Below are 14,638 nucleotides of genomic sequence, written 5' to 3' on the forward strand. Positions count from 1 at the left end.
TTAGAACATAAACACAATATAAGTGAAAGACTGTGCTCAAATAGCACACGACGTCTTGAAGACGTCTATTTCATGTTTATTTTATGCCTGAACATGTTACGACATAATTTGGACATCTTTAAGACGTCTTATGAATGTCTTTTAAGTTACCCTAAAGACATATTGATTCGCAACTTCGGACGTTTCAAAGATGTCTTTTAAAATTACATTAGTAAATCTTAATTTTTGAATAATAAAAGCAATGGGCTTATCCATATTGGCAACAGTTGACACAAATAGTTTCTGTAGGAAGTTCTTGTAAAAATGTTAACTTACGATTTCGAACCACAGGAGCGGCAAGACCATGTCTTCGAATTTCTCCACTCTAGCCATGTGTCCAATATTCTGCAAGGCCATGTTAATTTGGAATCGGAAGAGTAGTTTTATGGGTAGACCTGCTTTTGGTTGAACGTAGATCACGGATTCGTGAAGCTCTGGTATGGGCTTTAAACCCTCGATGGCTGCCAAAATGCTTGGATCGGTTTTGTAGAAGTGTGGATATGATAGCGCAATGGGGAAGCCTGGAAAAATCGTGATCAGTTAATCAAACATGCAAATTTGAAAATGCAAATTTTATTTATTAGTCAGATAACATATGTCGTTCAACTCAGGAACGAGAATTCTCTTCTCTAAGATTCACGAATATTTTGTAATAATTCTTTACTAATTCTTTGCCAGTTTGCCAATTCACAATTAAACATTAACTAGACATTTATTAGACATTACCAATTAAATTTGCTCCATGCATCTTATTTTCTTTAAATATTCGAAATTTTAAAAATTTAAATATTTGAATACGGGAGAATTTTTAAATTTGAAAATTTTCGCGCTACTGTCAATATTACAGTAGAACTCGATCGGAACGCTCATTGTGGTGGAAATTAAAACTTAATTTGACTATTTTTGCCAAATTCTGTAGCCATCTTTAAGTGTTCAAATTGCGCGCGGCGTCATTTTGTTCCTGGACACCCTGGAGTTTAGACGTGTGTATCGCTTGTTGTGTTAAACATGTGTAACCCTGTACTCAGCAGCTTCTAACCAGTTCTAAAGGTATAAATTCTTCATTTTAATACATTGTCATAGATTTAATGAAACATTTATTTTAATTTCAATGTATTAATGGTTATTTCTTGATTGAAAAATTTACACTCCTCATTCTTCAATCGTAAAAATACTCAGCGGTTCATTTCATTAAGTATTTTTTTATCTTAGCAAATATATACATAAATTTCACGAATTTCGAATGTAATTTTCATTTTTACATCTTTTCTGTTAAAGTGTACTTGATACACTACCTATATTTTTTCAATTCGACATCTTTCTGTGTTGCTTAGGGCGGGTTAACATAATAATGTATTTGCTACTTTTACAAATTTTAATAGAATTTCTTAATTTATGGTTATATTTGTATTGTTTTTAAAGTGAAATAGGAGTGCTACTTTTGGGTATTTAATTAATTTTTATTATATTTTGTGTTTTATACAGGATAAGATTTGAGTGATAGATCCTGCGCAAAGTATATTCGATATTCGATAGATGGCTTCTCGAGCAATATTCTCAACGTTGCGCGCGCAGTACGCTTCCAACGGAATGCCGCCAGCGTGCAGAGCTCATCGTAAATGTAAGTTTTTACCATGTTTTATGATATTGTTGCCGATTTGTTGAATATTTGTATGTCTTGGGAATGCATTAATTATTTTTGTGTCACTGTGCACAATTTAAAACGTATTCAATAAGAATCTAATGTACATTTGAAGAGTAGTCGCGTGATTTGCTACTATCGTATGCACATTCACGTTTATAACAGTTTTCTTCCCGCTCGTTCAGACATCACGATTCTTTCTTGGTTTTACTTCGCTTGTTAGTAAAACAAATGTTTAATTCCTTTCATACATTATTTTTTGCAGTTTTTATTACTAAGTATAACATTTTATGATAACATATAAGTTATCAGACAGATAATTTTATATGTAATAATGCGACAAAGAGAAAATTAAGTAAATATTTGTCTTCTACAATGTGTAGATGGTGACCATAGTTTCCTTGCTTTGAGAATTTCTTATGCGCCGTCACTGTTGCGCATAATGGATGACATGTATCTTGTTCTGAGGATCTCTCACATTTATTATTGTTCAGTCATACCACTTAGAATCAAATGATGTCGGTGTACAGAGCTTGTAATAGAGGTAAGATTTTTATTACTTTTTTTTTTAGTATTGGCGCGAAATTTGTTAATTTTTTGTGTGTCTCGGAATAATAAATTAACTAATATTTGTATATTTATTATTCAAAATTCACTTGATACTTTAAAAACATTTTAATTAGATGTTATGGTTAAACTTTGTTCTGTATTTGGCGTTAGTAGATATATTCATACATTCCTTTCCTGATTATATTATATTTTATTTGTCCATTATATTTGTCTTTAAATAAGTATATTTATTTTTAAGTAGTATTTCTTTTCTCTTATAGAATATTTATTGAAATCGAAATGTACCTATTGATGTCAAGAGAGATAAGTTCTTGTGTTGACGAGTTCGGGTGCAAGAAAGGGATAACAATGTAAGTGGTTTATTTTATTTTACTGAAATTTTAAATGAAATTTAAAGTTGGTGTCGATTTAACACATTTTACTCTCAAGCATTACTCAGAAAATTGTGAACAAAGTGAAAAATGTATGTATCTAAAATATTCATTTTCTTATTCTTCATAAAAGGTCATACATTTAACTATTTATGCTTTTATACTAACTTTGTTCTGTTGTGTCAATTTGACACCAAAAAACAAATTTAGTTAGGAATATGAGCGAGTTGTGATTCTCTACAGTATTCAAGAAGACTGCAACGCAATTTCTGAGGTAGTTTCATGAGATGTTAAATTAAGTTAGACTCAATTAATTAGATTAAATTAAACAAGTTAGTTCAGTTTGAGTTTTTTCTATTTTTTAAATATTTTTTAAAAAAACCTCTTTGCTACATATTTGCATAGCGATTGAAATCAGTCAAAAGAACACAAATGAAATAGTATGTTTTGTTATAATATACACAACTGACATCAGTAAATTTTATTTTTACTACATTTTTATAATTTTGACGTCGATACAATTATGACGGTGATTTTACCGACTCGATATTGACGCCAGCATTAATGTATGTTTTCGATATGAATGCATTATTCATCATCGTTCACCGATAATGAAGATAATTATCGTCTAGAATTTTCCCCTGTGCTTGAATCTGATGAATGGAGATTTTTCTTTCATGCGCAAATAATGTAATCGTATATTATTTCCATTAACTTGAATCAGCTACTTATAACTCGATATCAAATCTTATGTAAGCGTACATAAATTTTGGCCATAAAAATATACGAGATCAAATTTATATACTTTGTTTACTTTAGTACTTATACTACATACTCGATTAGCGAATTCTCAATAGTATGGTATAATGTATCTTAAATCTGCTTTAAGTACAGTCCAACTAAAATCTACCTCAATTTTATGTCTATAAATAAATTATGTTGTTAGCATTAAACTGCATATAAAGAAAAAATATAATTATGGTTTAGAGTATTTCACACGGCGGGAAAATTAAAAACTGCGCATGTATTGTGATTCGTTGGGTTTCAACTATATGCGAAATTTGAAATTGTCGCGCGTTGGTTATATGACGTAAGACGTTTCAAATATAAGAATATTATCACGTAAATTCTTATTAATTTTCACCTCGTAAACACTTTAATTATGTACGAGTTATTCAAATTATCTGAAATAAAATATTCTGTGCGGTAATGTGCATGATGCACGAGTTGCTGCGTCATACGCGCTATCTTTGCAAATATCTTAGTTTCTTGAGTAAATCAATGTGAACTAATACGAATTTGTGTTTAAAAATTTTATCAGCACTTTATAGTTCGAATTCAGTTCTTTAGATTTTGTAAAAATCAGGTACTAATTTTGCAACTTTTCTTATCATATAATTTTAAAGTTTGAGAACGTCTTACATACAAGTGTGTATAAACCCATATCTATATGAAATACATACTACAATTTAAAAATTTTTTAAAGTAAAGAAATTCAGTTTATTTACTTTAAAGGCTTAAAATAAAAAATCTGTATCTATATCTCAGAAGGTATTCTAGCATTGAAAATTGAACATTTTTCACTTTTAGCTATAAACTTATAGACAACAAATTAAGATAGGCTGAGACAGAACAAGTTCAAGTCTATCCCTACAAAATTTGAAAATAATTCAAAATCTTACCGTAATAGCAATCAGTAACATCGATCAATCCAGGTTTCAGACAAAATCCATGACGACAGAAACACTTGTTTTCTGGATTATAGGCGCCATTGTCCAGTTCGTTTTCCCTGAATTTATATTCGTACGCGTGTAGTCCTTGTACATACGTCTCCCCCGTTTTTATCTGTAAAATAGTATTTTACATTTGACATTTACAATCGATTTAGTCGAACGTTTTAAGTGCTCGGACAGTTGAAGCTATTACTAACGATCAACATACCATACTCGCGCTACGACAGAGACTTTTCCTAAAGAAAAGTATGGTGTCGTTCGGCTGTATGTAACTGGGAAACTTGACTCCATCACTTGCACCATTCACATTCGCGCACTTTCCAGTCCATTGCGGTAAATTCACGTTACCGTTGTACTTTTCAATTAAGCCCGTGCGACGTATGTCGTTTTCTCCCGTGTAAACGGTTTCGTAATCGCCATCAAAATCGTACATCTGCGAGTAAAAAGTAGCTGCATTAGTATACGTACATGCAATACGTGGTGCGCGATCAGAGGATGCAATTTTAAATTTCCCGCGGTTGGGGCATCGAAGGGAAGTCAATAGAACGTTACCTTTTCATAATGGTGTTCTGTTTATCGATTCAATTATTTTGGATGACAAGTGAATGCATTTATGTATATTTAATGATTTCAGCTTTTACTTATCTAATGATAGCACATTAAAATTTGTATGTGTTGTTGTAGGTAGGATACTGGCATCAGTATTGTTATAAAAATTATTATAGTTTGTCTTTACTTGATTCTGAGTGACGTTAGGTCGAACATGACTTAGAACCTAGATAGCAGACGTCTTGAAGACGTCTATTTTTTATCCATTTTATGCCTAAATGTTTTACGACATAATTTGGAAGACTTAATAACATCCAGTAGCATACGTCTTAGAGACTTCCAAAGTTTAAACCTAGATAGCACAGGACTAAATAAACTTGGGTAAATTCCCAAATAGCACAGAGACATCTTAAAAACATCCAGTAAAGTTCTAAAAATGTCCAAAAGACGTTTCTGAGACGTCCGATGTTACAAATCAGTATACCTTTAGGATGTCTTAAAAAACATTCATAAGACGTTTTAAGGACGTCTAAATTACGTATATAAGACATTCAGACAGAAATTAGACGTTTTTAAGACGTCGAAAAGTGTAAGTCTTTAGGACGTCCATGTAGTATGTCTTTAAGATGTTTTATAGACGTAAACTTTGCAAGTCTTTAAAATGTCCGCTCTTGGATGTTTTTAAGACGTCTGAATTATGTCGTAAGACGTTCAGGCATAAAATGAACATAAAATAGACGTCTTCAAGACGTCGTGTACGATTTGGGTCAAGGTCATGCAAGAGAGATTATGAATAATAAATAAGCACACTTTCTTTGGATGCAATGTTCAAGATAACACATGGTACAATAAATTGTGGTTGTGCTTGTACAACATGTCCAATGTTTTTCGTAAGAAATAAGTGTAAATATGTCTTCAAACATCTCATAAAGCACGTGCAACACTAGTAACACGTGTGCAGCATTGTATTAATGCCAATGAACGATATTTCGAACATTAGATCTAAAGAAAGTGAGCTTATTTATTATTCATAATCTATCTTGAATAACCTTGAATGACCTTGTGTTATAAGTATTTGTATTTGTTTTGAGAGTTATTGTCAGATGCTAAACAGAAAAATGTAGGATGCCATTTAGAAAACAGAAGTAACCTTCACATGTCTTCAGCGACTCTACTTATAAAGTGAACATGACCATATGATGACCCCTTTAATATCAAACAATTTTTATTTAAAAAATTTTTTTACTACTCTTATTACAATTTAATAGATAATCAAGGTGGTAATTTTTACTGGGACACCCTATATAGGTTCCTAAAAAGTAAATGCGATTCTATCTTGTCACCCATAAATAGTTATTTTCGAAGGTATGTTTCATACTTTTTTTTTTTTAAAGAAGCACTAGCATGGGATATTTTCATATTTTTTATTAAGGTTGCAAGTATTAGATAAAAGCAATACTCTGAAATGTTTCTTTCGCGATTATTATAGAAATAACTTACCCGGTCTATGAGACCCAGCTTGTCAAACTTGATCCAAGATGGCATCATCTTATTGCCAAGCGTGACAAGGGCGGATTCGTAGCCGAACATAAATTCTCGAGCTGTCATGGGTACTAGAGGACGCGTGTCCGTGTGACGGATCAGCATGTTCAATCCGAATCTAGTTAAGTACGATGCGTCCCTCATCACGTTTGTAATGCTCTGAAACAAGAGAGAAAGATCGTATGTTCGATTCAGTTACATTCATCAGGTAGTTTTTGCGTTCTACGAGTTCAGTCAGTGAGTGATTCCTTATAAGTGCGTCGTAATTGAACTGACAGATCGAACTTCTTGCAATTAGAGTAGAATTTCTTGGAGATCACATATTTATAATGTACCTCTCAATTCAGCGGTTGTTGGAGTTAACTTAATTTATAGTTTTATTTCTCTAATTTGAAATCGTGAAGTTGGAAAATTTATGAGCCATTTTGGCAAGCGTGAATTAATATCATTTCAGGGTAGAACAATTTACGCCAGCAATGTCAGCGAATAAAATAATTGAGACATGAAAATATTAAATACAAGAAGATAATTTTAGAAAAAATTAGTTCACATAAATGTTACACAATTTAAAGGAAGTCACATAATAAATTGTTCAATCTTCTTTTGGTACTTGTATTTCAACATTACTCTTCTTTTAAATAAGAATATAACTTAGAAACCATTTTTACTTAGGATAATAGCAAACGGAAAACAAGATAGATCAAAAATATTAATTGGATTTTCGTATATTCATTCATTGACCCAATTTCATTAAAAGTAGAGTTTAAATCACTTGACATGATGCACAGCTTTCAATACTAAAAAGATTTAGTCTCTATTTAAAAACAATAAATATGACTTTGAGACTCTAAGAAGTACAAGTGACAACAGAAATAGAAATCTTTCAATGAAGATAGAGAAATATCACACTATTTGCAATCGGCAAATGTCATATGCGTCAACCTAAGACGTAGACTTTGAAGAGAGGGGAGCGAGAAACTTTCAAGAACTACACAATGTAGTACGAATAAGAAAACTAAAAAATCATTACTTTAAGAACTAATTAGCATCTATTCAAACATATTGAATATATTCAAAAACCTAAGAGAGTTTTGTTTTCTAGCATGTACAGCTTCATCGATTTTTCTGTCGCCGCGTAATTAATCTTCCTTATTAGATAATACAATGATTCGTGCGCGACGTGTAGTAGGTACACTTGATTAGCAATGATTCGTTATCACGAAATGTTTAAGGGGATCGTTCATTCAAACCCATTATTCATTCCCGTATCTTTCTTTGCGCGATTTTATTATACCGCCTCGTCTCGCGCCTCGAAGTCTATCGTTTTCCTCTCGGGCACAACAAAGCGATTCTTGAACTTCCGTGGTCTTTATTGTCTGCGAAAGTTCATTGACGTTGTCGTAATTGGCCGCGTGCAATTCACCGACTGACGTATACGCTTTAAGTCAACATTCTTGCTCGAAGTGCATACATATGCATGCCCGACACCGTATCGATGTTGCATGCATTACATAAGGATGCACTCGACGAATTAGTCTCGCGCTGTACTTCACTTTGCGCACGAGTGAAGTGATATAAGAAAAACTGGACGTGATAAGAAGACTATTGTTATGCAAATTAAGGCTTATTATAATTTGAATCAAGGTTTGCACGAATTCATTTTCTTCGGTTTATGAATGAATGGAATTATTCACGAGGAAAAGAGGATTCTTTAATTGACTGAAAATTTATGTATGACTTCTTCTTGAGTATGAATAACTTCAATACAAACAAAGATAAAAATAAGATTTGTTCAAGTTTGAAGCCTATTTCGAATTTTAATGTTGTAAGTTACTAATCAAACTTTTAACGGAATTTATAGAAATACAAACACATGTGTGTATGTGTGTTCATTAATAGTGCTTCGTATTTGCAATTATTTGTACAAATACGGAACGTAAAAATTTCTAATATTTGAGTATTTTTTGTCAACTGGCTTGAAACAATAACGATTAAAGGCATTTATAAATTATAATTGAATATAATAAATTAGAATTGTGATTAAAATCTGATTGGTCCATTTTCTGTTGGTCTAAATTAGGATTCTTAATAAACACATTTCTACTATTCTGGAATTTTTTCTGTTCACTGCAATAACTTAACATTTCAAGTAATGATGAAGAAAATTGATAATTAATCGATCGCAAAAAATAAGTTCATGTTAGAAGGTTCTATGTGAGTAAGAAACAAATATACTACTTCAACACAAATAAGCTGTATATGATTATAGTCACCTACAGGTTACTACTTTTCCCTTTTCATGTAAGTCTGTCGTTCAGACACTTAGTACGTGAACTCCATTAACCTCGAGGTGTAGTGGATAATTACATTGTGATTAACTCTGATCGTTTCCAATTGAATACTTCATTTTCTGTTTCAAAATGTTCAAAGTGATCAGAGTGATCGCTTTTTAATTATGTGAATGCAACTGCAGTATTGCAATCACATGCCGCTTTTAATGAGGTCATTATCATGCTATATAATTCTGAATCGCAAAAAATATATCTGGAACATTCGAAGAAGGTTATTCGCTCATGTGGCTTGAACAATTTACGTGAATTCCGTTTTGTGAAAGCTTCGAGTAAAGTTAGCACAGGAATTTCGTGATAAAAATTGGGGTCAGCCATTTACCATTATTTTGTGATTCTTCTTTCATTTTTTAAATGAGTCTCATTAAGATTTGTAAGTGAAATAGAGAGACGTAATTGTCAAACAAAATTTATCAGGCTGCTGCCTGAATTTCTTCTGCTGTGAATGAAGAATTCATCGCGATTCATGATGCTTTCGTAGTACAAACATGATGGCACTTGTTAAGAATGCCTTCGTGCATCGAATGAAAATTTATTATATGGTAGTCGGAAATCGCAGATCTTTTTTGACTGTAGTATAATTTTAATGAAGCTCAATCAAAATGAAATAATTTGTCAATGTATATTTGTCTTTTTTTGACTTGCAAATTTCAGAATTTAATGAATCTGTCAATTTCAACTCGTCAGCAATTTAAATTAGGTACAGCTATACGTAGTTTTTTTTTATTTTATTCGCTAATGTAGAAAATCTCATAAATATCTTGACTAACGTTTTTATGAGTACATTCATCTAAAGGTTAAGAAGATTAGTCTGAAAAGAGGTTCACAGACCTCGATGACCTAAACGGAAGATTAGAACCAGACCATTAAAGCCTTCTGCTCGCTCGTTACCTAAAGCACTAGTTAATCGGTTGCATCCAATGTGAAAGGTATGCAACAGGTTCCCGTCTGTGAAATCGATGGCAGATAAAAAATACCAGAAAAGTGAATAGCTCGTGCTTCGAGCAACAATCGGTGATTGCTAAATCGATGATTCTGTCGTGCACGTGATGATAGTTGCGAATGCGAAATCCCTCGGCGTCTTTTTATTTCCCTCCACCGAACATTAATTACTTGCTTGCTATTAAAAATAAATAGAAATAAAAATATCCGCCATAGACATCTTGCGAAATTCTTTCTTGATGAGATAAAAGAGATAGAAAGAAGTATGAACTTTAGACAATTTTTATTCATGAACCAATGACTTTCACTGTCTAATTTCATTTATTTTCATTTAATGCTATATTTAGCGAGTAATTTTCAGATGAAATTAAATGTTTGCAATGTAGATACATACGAATGTAGAATACAGTTTTTATGCCGCGTTTTGAAATCTTATTTTCTCAATTCTTTTTACTTCAGAATTATATTTAACCCAAGATGTGAAATATTTTCTTAACCTTTTACTTATTGCCAGTCCAAGACTGCAGTAATCGATATCAATAGACACCAGTTACTTTTTTTTCACTGAACTACTGGTTTTATAATTTTCCACGCTTATCTAAAGGCTCTATCTTTCATTGTCACGTTCCAAAGTGATTTTAATTAATCTTCGTGTAATGTTCTTGAACAATAATACATCCGCGAACGTATACAAGGTGTCTCTGAAAAGTTGATCACTTTTTCAAAACTTTTCTTGGTAGTTTCAAATCATTCCTGAAGACAGAAATGTCTGAAAACTACAGTAATGCAGTTTTATAAATCTAAACATTCCCAAATTTTCAGTAATTATTTAAAATTCAAACTTCTTCCGAACAAATTTTACTTCGCATTTTCTTCACATTTAGACGTTTCCAATAGCTTGAAAATAGACTGTATCTTAAAGAATTCTCAGTTCGGGAAGATATGGAAGACAAGGGTTAAAACTGATCAAAATTAAACGGCTATTTAATTAATTAATAAAATTAAGATCAAAATTAAATAGCCATTTAATTTTGAATGAATGAGCAATGAAACATGAGCATGAAACGTCATCACAGCCTGCTTGGATTTGCATTGGCGTACGCGTTTCCGTCACCATGGAAAATCGCGTCTTCGATTATTACTAACGCAAAATATTTCCCCTTGTGCGTACGCGGAAATGAATGGTAATTCTGTGTTTCCGTCCTTTTTTGTCGCGGCGTCTTATAACCGGCTCCATCGGCGAACCTTGAGCTCCTTGATTAATATCCGGTTCTATTTCTGCGACGAAGATCCGATAAATCGGTCGATTCACAGGAATCGCTCCGTTTCGACGATTTTATTTGCCAACAGATCGCCGCGTCATGCGGCAGCTAAAAAGATTGATGGAAAATAAATCAATGCGACGATTTATATAACGACGAAACGTATCAACTCTGCTAAATGCGTAATATCCTCTGCGACTTCGGAAAGCAGGAAACATATGTGGCATGAGTGAATGCACTATTACAGGCCTCGTTCGCTTATTATGAAATTTGTTTGATTTTTATTACATCACTTGTATTTGTAGAATGCGTGTTTTACTTTTTTTCTCGGTTGAAGATAATTGGATAAGGTAGATCGGAATTGTTGTGTCATAGAATTTTATATGGAGACTAGAAAAATGTGGAATATTTTCTTTTAATATGTTACATAAAATAAAAATGGCGACAAAGTTTATTTATGTGTGAACTGTTAGAAGTTGAATTGATTAATTTCGTAAAACGAAGAGTAAAAGTATTATTATGAGCATTGCAAAGTCTGTTTTCTTAAGTGAAGAAAAATATAGAATATAAGAATTGATGAGTTTAGATCTAGATTAGATTAAATAGTAGTAAAATAGGTTAGTAACTAGAGCGCCTATGTACTGACAACCGTCTGGTCTCGTCGCGTCTATCAGCTGATCGAATATTTGTAATGCATTATATACGTTGCACGCATCATTTTCCTCAAATATTATCATTTCATAAATAATGTCGTCTCTGAAGATTATTTTAATCCTTGAACAGCGAATATTTAGACCGTATCTATTCACTTGTATCTAATTGCATCTTTTGTCGTAGGTGATCATAAGTATTAAGCATTTCTATTTATTTGTACAGATTTCTTTTTCTTATAAAGATTTTTGCTTCTCTTTTAGAGATGTTTGTAACTTACTACATGTTTAAAGGATTTCCATGAAAATGTCCCACATTCTTTTATATTACTTTTTACATTAAAAATTGTTCTCTGCATCATTTTACCAAATTCTTGATGATCTTATGTTATGTAAATGATCCACTTATATATGCGAACTCTTTCATGTTCAATATGTTCATGTAAATTTCTACTGTATCAATTCATCATTGCTCCATCGAATTCAATGGTCAGCGATTTTCGAAAAAAAATAGCAACCGATAGCCTCATGATTTTTGTTTTTAATCGAATTTCCTGATACTCCTTTTACGTATGTACTCTGAGCCACATTTATCTTCGTCTCTGATAAATTCCTACACTTTCTGCACTTACTTTCTTGGATTATTCGATGACTTGTGACATTGCAAGCAAGTTATGCTAAACCTTGAACCAAGGGATATACACGTACAGCTGCGTGGTCTTATTGGAACGTGCGAAACAAATTGCTTTATGCATGTTTTCCTTTTTTTACTGTATCAGGTGGTATAGCGAGCATACTACACATTTAGTATCACTGCGGGTGCCAAAGTGGCATAAATTATGAATGCTCGATGAAAAGTGTAACCTCAAGAAGAGAGTTAATCAAGCGATTTCCAGTTTTAATTGCTTTAGTAGTTGGTATTTAATTGGCTAGTTATTCAGTTAAAGGATAGCGAGCTGCCCAGAAGATTTACAATCGTAAAGACAGGTCAATCCAGTAAGAGTAATAACTTGTGCATGCGTGTAAAATTATATAGAGTGAATCAGAGATAGTACAGAAAACCTTGATAAATTTTTTAGTATCTTGTAAGTAAAATTAAATTCTATTGTCAATATATTAATTTTTCGAGTTAGATTTTATATGAACTATTGTGCTAAATCTCGCTTTTACGCAGGTACTAATAAATGTAATGTGTAATTTAAAAAAAAAATTTAAGAATAAAAAGAAAAAATTTAAGTATCAATCAAATGCTTAGGCATTAAAATTTTAGAATATTCAGAAAGTGGAGTTAATCTCTTTGGCTCGCGAGCAGTTCATGTGTATCACTAATATTAATTTGTAATAAAAGCATTATCATCATTATTATTAGTCTGGCTATAAATTCGATACTCGTAAGTATCCTTGACACTTTCATTTTATTAAAGGTGTAGGTGAAAACACGCAAAAGTAGAACTTTGTTACAAGTAATTTCAGAGATATACGACTGCAATAATGCGCTTATAATGAGGGTATATGATACTTACATAATTCAAATAAGTTCAGTGCCTTAATATCATGATAAAATCACTGACTTCGTACAAGACAATCTTTAAACTTGTCACAACAATCAAATGAAATTTTGTTTTTTACATTTTTACAGATTTATTTTTGAATAAGAAATTAACATTATAATATTTTGGATGACTATTTATGCATTATGTAAATTAATGTTATTATTTTGGCTGTCTTTAGCAGTTTTAGTGTTAAAGGTTGTATGATATCAGTGTTTTTAATCTGGCTATGGCAGCAATATAAGTTTTAATCGTTGCAGCTATGCAGATCTTGAAAGTAGACTCTACGTATATTTCTGGTAAACCGTTTTTTATGTAATACGACCTTTTCAATAACGTGTCAGAGTTTCTTGCACTCATTTTGAAGTTGCCTCTACAACCTATAATAAAGTAAATTTGCAGCCTTCAAAGGTAACGAGTCTGAGACAAACACGATTAACAGTGGTCGTTATGACAGGCTAGGTCAGCGTCGTTGAGCAGAAGAGGTTTAATAAGCACTTTAGTCGAAACGTTCACATATTATTGTAATTCCTTATAATAACTTGTCGTTGGTGTGAAGTAAGTACGTGTTTAAATTCACAAGATGAGGGAATCTTTGCGTTGCATGGACCAAGGTCGCAGTTAATGATGGTATTTAATTAACTTTTTCGAGTTAGGCTTGACAAACTGAAATTCCTTTTCTAATATTTTTAAATTTCGCGTGGTTCATGTTAGGGACTATGTACCTACTCTTTATGACGAAAAAATATTTCCAAAAAAAAAAAAACGATTCGATATTTGTATTATCATTTCAATATGAACTGTTCGCTGTTCTTTCATGGGTTACAGATTAAGTTCATGAATTAAATTTTAAATAGAAACCTCAATTACTGTAGAAAGATGGAGTTGAAAATCTGTGTAAATGTTAAGATTCTTTCAGAATGAAGACTACACCTATTGCTTCGTCTGTTATCGGTTTCTAAGTCATTTATTTTCTTTGTTGAGTAATTATGTTCATTATATGATTAAAAGTAGAAATATTTAAAAAAATACGTAAGAGCCAAATCGTTTTAGCAGGATAAAACCTGTAGGACGTAATAAAGTTAATACTACGACATTCCTACACGTTCACTTGAAGGTCTAGTGTGCAAAAAACTTAGCTGGGTGATTGGTTTTTTTATGTGTTTTATGTTACAAATTTAGACAGTTTTTGAAAACTGCAGTGGAGTTTATATTCGGAAGACTGCACGAGAATTTGTGCATTCTAAATGTACATATGTACATACGTGCAACATTTGCTAAAGACAAACGTGGAGGATGTTTACTCAGAGGGTTGGCCTCGCTATGATTTATGACATTCGCATACGTGCTTTTCGGCATGTAGATATAAGTATGATGACCATTTACCGCTAGAATTAATGCCTGTCTTCGCCCTCCAAAGAAGACATAAATCATATCTTC

The 14,638-nt window shown here is 32.2% G+C and overlaps 1 protein-coding gene across 2 annotated transcripts in view; it reads right to left on the minus strand.

The window, feature by feature from the left end:
- LOC143181719 (scavenger receptor class B member 1) overlaps positions 1 to 14,638 on the minus strand; it is a 57,903-nt gene that overhangs the window by 2,563 nt on the left and 40,702 nt on the right. For both annotated transcript variants that reach the window (XM_076382280.1, XM_076382272.1), the window contains exons 4-7: positions 6,405 to 6,605; positions 4,564 to 4,788; positions 4,305 to 4,467; positions 316 to 560 (exon numbers count right to left, since the gene is read on the minus strand). In XM_076382280.1, coding sequence (XP_076238395.1) covers positions 316 to 560; positions 4,305 to 4,467; positions 4,564 to 4,788; positions 6,405 to 6,605 — 834 coding nt within the window. The remainder of the gene's footprint in view (positions 1 to 315; positions 561 to 4,304; positions 4,468 to 4,563; positions 4,789 to 6,404; positions 6,606 to 14,638) is intronic.

Source organism: Calliopsis andreniformis, chromosome 1, assembly GCF_051401765.1.
Source record: "Calliopsis andreniformis isolate RMS-2024a chromosome 1, iyCalAndr_principal, whole genome shotgun sequence".
Taxonomy (NCBI): domain Eukaryota; kingdom Metazoa; phylum Arthropoda; class Insecta; order Hymenoptera; family Andrenidae; genus Calliopsis; species Calliopsis andreniformis.